The 5000-nt window shown below is 41.8% G+C and overlaps 1 protein-coding gene across 11 annotated transcripts in view; it reads left to right on the top strand.

Moving 5' to 3' along the window:
* The window catches only part of LOC101884734 (ryanodine receptor 3-like), a 275348-nt gene that overhangs the window by 173611 nt on the left and 96737 nt on the right, over positions 1-5000 (top strand). For all 11 annotated transcript variants that reach the window (XR_012393129.1, XR_012393127.1, XR_012393126.1 and 8 more), the window contains 2 exons: positions 1-27; positions 110-273. The exon at positions 1-27 is cut by the window's left edge and continues 114 nt beyond it. Coding sequence is in view for 7 of the 11 variants with exons in the window: in XM_073927942.1 (XP_073784043.1) it covers positions 1-27; positions 110-273 (191 nt within the window). In the remaining 4 variants the exon portion in view is untranslated. The remainder of the gene's footprint in view (positions 28-109; positions 274-5000) is intronic.

Genomic DNA, 5000 nt, shown 5'->3' with positions numbered 1-5000 from the left:
GGAATATTCGATTCTCTTTCTCAGAAGGTGAGGAGTGATATAATGTTCAGCACAATTGCGAGTTGCTTTGGACAGAATGTAAATGTAGATGTGTGTGTTGTGTGTGCAGAAGTATGAGCAGGATCTGTTTAAGATGGCCATGCCGTGTCTGAGTGCCATCGCTGGAGCTCTGCCGCCCGATTACATCGACTCCACGCTCAGCACCACGCTGGAGAAACCGGTCTCAGTGGACACGCAGGGAAACTTCGAGCCCAGACCCATAAACACATCCAAGTACGCCACATTTCACAAACAACTGATTAACTTGCGACTGAAATACTATAGTATGATGCATCGTTCGTGAAGTAAATAATGTCATGATAATGCAGCTGATGGAGATCTATAGTCTAAACCAGTGTTGGGGAAAGTTACTTTTTCAAGTAATACATTACAATATTAAGTTACTCCCTAAAAAAGTAACTAGTTGCAATAAATCATCTTCAGCTGAACCTCGCGAAAACAGAAATGCTTGAAGTGTCTGCCAACCCGACTCTACATCATAACTTTTCAATCCAGATGGATGGGGCAACCATTACTGCATCCAAAATGGTGAAAAGCCTTGGAGTAACGATTGATGACCAACTAAACTTCCCTGAGCACATCTCTAGAACTGCTCGATCGTGCAGATTCTCACTCTACAACATCAGAAAGATCCGACCCTTCCTATCTGAACATGCAGCTCAACTCCTTGTTCAAGCTCTTGTTCTCTCCAGACTGGATTACTGCAACTCTCTACTAGCCGGGCTTCAGCTAACTCTATCAAGCCTCTTCAGCTGCTCCAGAACGCAGCAGCACGAGTGGTCTTTAATGAACCTAAAAGCGCACATGTCACTCCGCTGCTCATCCGTGTAACAGAAATTAGCTCATTTTATGAATATTAATAATCAACAATAACGGTTTATTCTTAATTATTAATATTCCGGCTTAAGCTAGAGTCAATTTGGTCAAACAAACATATGATTGTATATGATCCTGCCCGTGCGACCGAGCGGACTCTCTGATTATGAATATTAATTATCAACAATAACGAATTATTATTAATCATTAATATTCTGGATCAATTTATTATTAATTTGACCAAACAAACAACCCAAGCCGCCGCTCTTCCGAGCGGACACGATCTATTCATTTAGAAAAGGGAATTGCTACTTCTTGTGAAGTAGATTAATCATTCATAAGTTTTAATCAACTTATAACAGCTAGGCAGGGGAATCTGTATTTCAGTCACATTTCCTTATGAGGCAAACAATACAATTCATTTGATTATAATGGGATTTATTGACTAGTCAGACAGATAACGAACAAACGCACGAACATACATTAAACATAGAACAAAGGTAAACCACGTGGAGATCAGCTATACGGGTCTATAAAACATGTAACAAACAGAGAGAGATAGCAAAGTGCGGAAATATAGATTTCAGATAAAGAGTGGCAAAATCTGGTTTCAGTTCCACACGCACCGTTAAGGATCACCAAGATTAAAAAACACCTTTTGGATAAAAGGGGCACAGCTTATTCGCATAACTAAAAATACCTGGACTTTCTTGTCTGGGTCTCTCTTCTTATGCGAGTCTCTTCCGTCGGGATAAAAACTCCTTTGATGTCCTTCTTGATGTGTTGAGTTTGTAATACAGTTCTGAGGAACGCGATCGCAAACTTTAACTGCGTTTACTTTGCCGGAAAAAGAAAACGTGGCTCGAAAAGTCCATGCGGCATAGAAGAGCCGCGTGCCCCTCAAAGGGGCCACCTTTGATAGGTTCTTTGTTCAGATCTCCTCTTCAGATGTTGGGGGTCAGCCCGGTTATACCAAGCAGCAACCTCCCGCTCTCCCTCAGGAAGCCAATACGGAAGTAACTAAAACTGCAATTCATCCGAAATTCCGCTAGTCCTGGCCGCTCCTGACTCCAAAACAGAGCAAATTTCAATTGAGCCCACTGTTAGAATGGCCAAATTTACAGCATAAAGGTGTTTACAGCCTGCTACAAAAACAGATTTTGGTTAATACAGCTAATATTACCCTTCATGACAACTGTGAGGGGGTGAATTTTTTATAACTCATCCGTTTCCTTTATATTAAGTTATATTAAGTTTGCATAATTAAGGGAGTGGCCACTTGATTGACAGCTTGGTCTCGTTGGTCGCCGTCACGTCACCTCAGCTGAATCCTGCAGATTAGCCACTGAACTCGGCATATTTATCATATTTCTGAGTTGTTTTATGTGGCTTTACACAGTCAGCTGCCTTTTGGACTTGTTTCCTACAATTATTAGATGGCATGGCATGCTGAGTGCACTTAATTGTGCTCACAAACCATTCACGTGGCCTCCGTTTCCCATGTGAGTAAAGTTATATACTTATATACCATCTCTATACATGTATTTGTTTTATTTAAGATCATTTATGGTTTATATTTATATTTAGAGCTGTAATACACTCCAGAATCTGACAGATTGATCAGCTGTAGGCTCTAGATCAGTCATCTGAAGCGTTGTCATACAGTGTTATGCTGGATTTTATCAATAGTCTCACATTAACTAACACAGACTATATCTGAAGTGTTTGGAAGTAATTCGCGTTTTCCTCCTGTTGAAAAACGTCATAAGAACAATGTTTAGTGGCTCAGTGTGTTACAGCAGTGTTTTTAAAAGACTAAACACTTTATTGATATAGTGTACAACCAAGCACAAGTGGTCAGAACACAAGCGAGTCGCAGGTGATGGAGTATTAAGCGTTCTCCCAAAGTAAAGTGTGTCTGAACCAGGTCCAAGCTAAATGCCAGCAGGTGTCTGTAGCTCCGCCCACTCTCCGCCTCTTTGCCCTTGTTTGGTATCCCGCCGTGGGTGTGATGATGCGTGACCAAAATGGCGACGGTTGGCCGCGCCTACTTGTGGCTTCTTTTGCGCTCTTTAGAAACCTATGGGTGACGTCACGGACACTACGTCCATATATTTTACAGTCTATGGGTTATACCTGCGGGTCACGTGACAACCCGTTCAGCATTCTTGACCAATGATTTCAGGGCAAAGTTTGAGCGCGAAACTTCCTTTGTCTCTAGCTGCTCATTTGCAAATTTGAGTATCCGCCCAAAGCATGCGGAGTGGCATTTAATGCAGGGAATTAAAGAATATAAGCAGTGGTGATTATGATCATACTCTGCGCATCATGTGTTGTAAAATGTCAAGGGCGTTCTAAAGACACCAAACACTTCCACAAGTACATCAACATAATTCCCACATTCTTACATCATGGAACATCATTGATGCTTTTAAAGGCCTGAAAGTATGAATGTGTATAGTCTATATGAGGAATTGTACACATTACAAAAGTCAAGTGTAATTAAAAAAGATTTGGGTTCTAAATGTCTTTTTTTTATGTTGAGGAATGTCTTTTTGTCTGTGAGCAGAAGGCTGACTAAAGATGTTTTTTTTTCTCTTATCTTATCTGCCATGTTCTTTTGAAGTCGGCAGAAAGGGGTTTAGGACAGTTCTGTGAAGTGTCGCAAACTCGTTAACTTGTCAACAAGAAGTCTAGGCCAGACTTTTGGGCTCCAAGTGATCTGAATTGTCCTGGAAATTGAACCCAGACCGTTTTCATGGAATGTTGAACGGAATGTTTACCTCCAGCATTATGTTACAATATATGTTACCAGTTATGTTACATCCGTTTGCACTGGCTGCCAGTTGCTGCTGGCATCAAATTCAAAGCTCTGATGTTTGCCTACAAAGTGACTTCTGGCCTTGCTCCTTCTTATCTGCTCTCACTTCTGCAGATGTATGTGCCCTCCAGAAACTTGCGTTCTGTGAATGAACGTCGCCTCGTGGTTCCATCCCAAAGAGGGAAGAAATCACTTTCCCGAACTCTCGCATTCAATCTGCCCAGTTGGTGGAATGAACTCCCTAACTGCATCAGAACAGCAGAGTCACTCGCTGTCTTCAAGAAACCACTAAAAACTCAACTATTTAGTCTCCACTTCACTTCCTAATCTGCAATTGCCTCTCTGAATATCACACTAACTGCACCAAAAAAAAAAAAACTTACATTACTAACGCTTTCCTTCTTAGACTTTACACACCTGAAACTTGCCTACAGCACTACAGCACTTCCTTGTCCTCATTTGTAAGTCGCTTTGGATAAAAGCGTCTGCTAAATGACTAAATGTAAATGTACTTTGTTACTTTTAATGTTAAGTAATGTGTTGCGATGCAGTTTGTGGATTTTCGTTGGAAAGATGGATTTGAAAAACCCTGAATCGCTGAACTATTGTCTCAATCACGATCGCTGGAGAACTACACATAAGCCACTTTAAAGAACTACATATCCCAGCATACACCTCACACACTCACACACACACACACACACGCCAGTTCCGGATCACTCCTAATTGCAAGCACACAGCTGTAGCTCATGAAGACTGATTGTATGGACTATATACAGTCATTGGCCACTTTATTAGGTGCACCTGTCCAACTGCTTGTTAGCGCAAATGTCTAATCAGCCAATCACATGGCAGCAGCTTAATGCATTTAGGCATGTAGACAAGATCAAGATGATCTGCTGCAGTTCAGAGCGAGCATCAGAATGGGGAAGAAAGGGGATTTAAGAGACTCTGAATGTGGCATGGTTGTTGCTGCCAGACGGGCTGCTCTGATTATTTCAGAAACTGCTGATCTACTGGGATGTTCACGCACAACCATCTCTAGAGTTTACAGAGAATGGTCTGACAAAGAGGAAATATCCAGTGAGCGGCAGTTCTGTGGGCGCAAATGCCTTGTTGATGAGGCCAGAGGAGAATGGCCAGACTGGTTCCAGCTGATAGAAAGGCAACAGTAACTCAGATAAGCACTCGTTACAACCAATTCACATCATGGATGTGCAGCCGACAAATCTGCAGCAACTGTGTGATGCTATCATGAGGAAATCTCAGAGGAATATTTCCAGTAGCTTGTTGAATCTCTACC

Source organism: Danio rerio, chromosome 17, assembly GCF_049306965.1.
Source record: "Danio rerio strain Tuebingen ecotype United States chromosome 17, GRCz12tu, whole genome shotgun sequence".
NCBI classification, from domain to species: Eukaryota; Metazoa; Chordata; class Actinopteri; order Cypriniformes; family Danionidae; genus Danio; species Danio rerio.
Note: the sequence above shows the minus strand (reverse complement) of the source record. Positions and strands in the feature narration are given on the sequence as shown.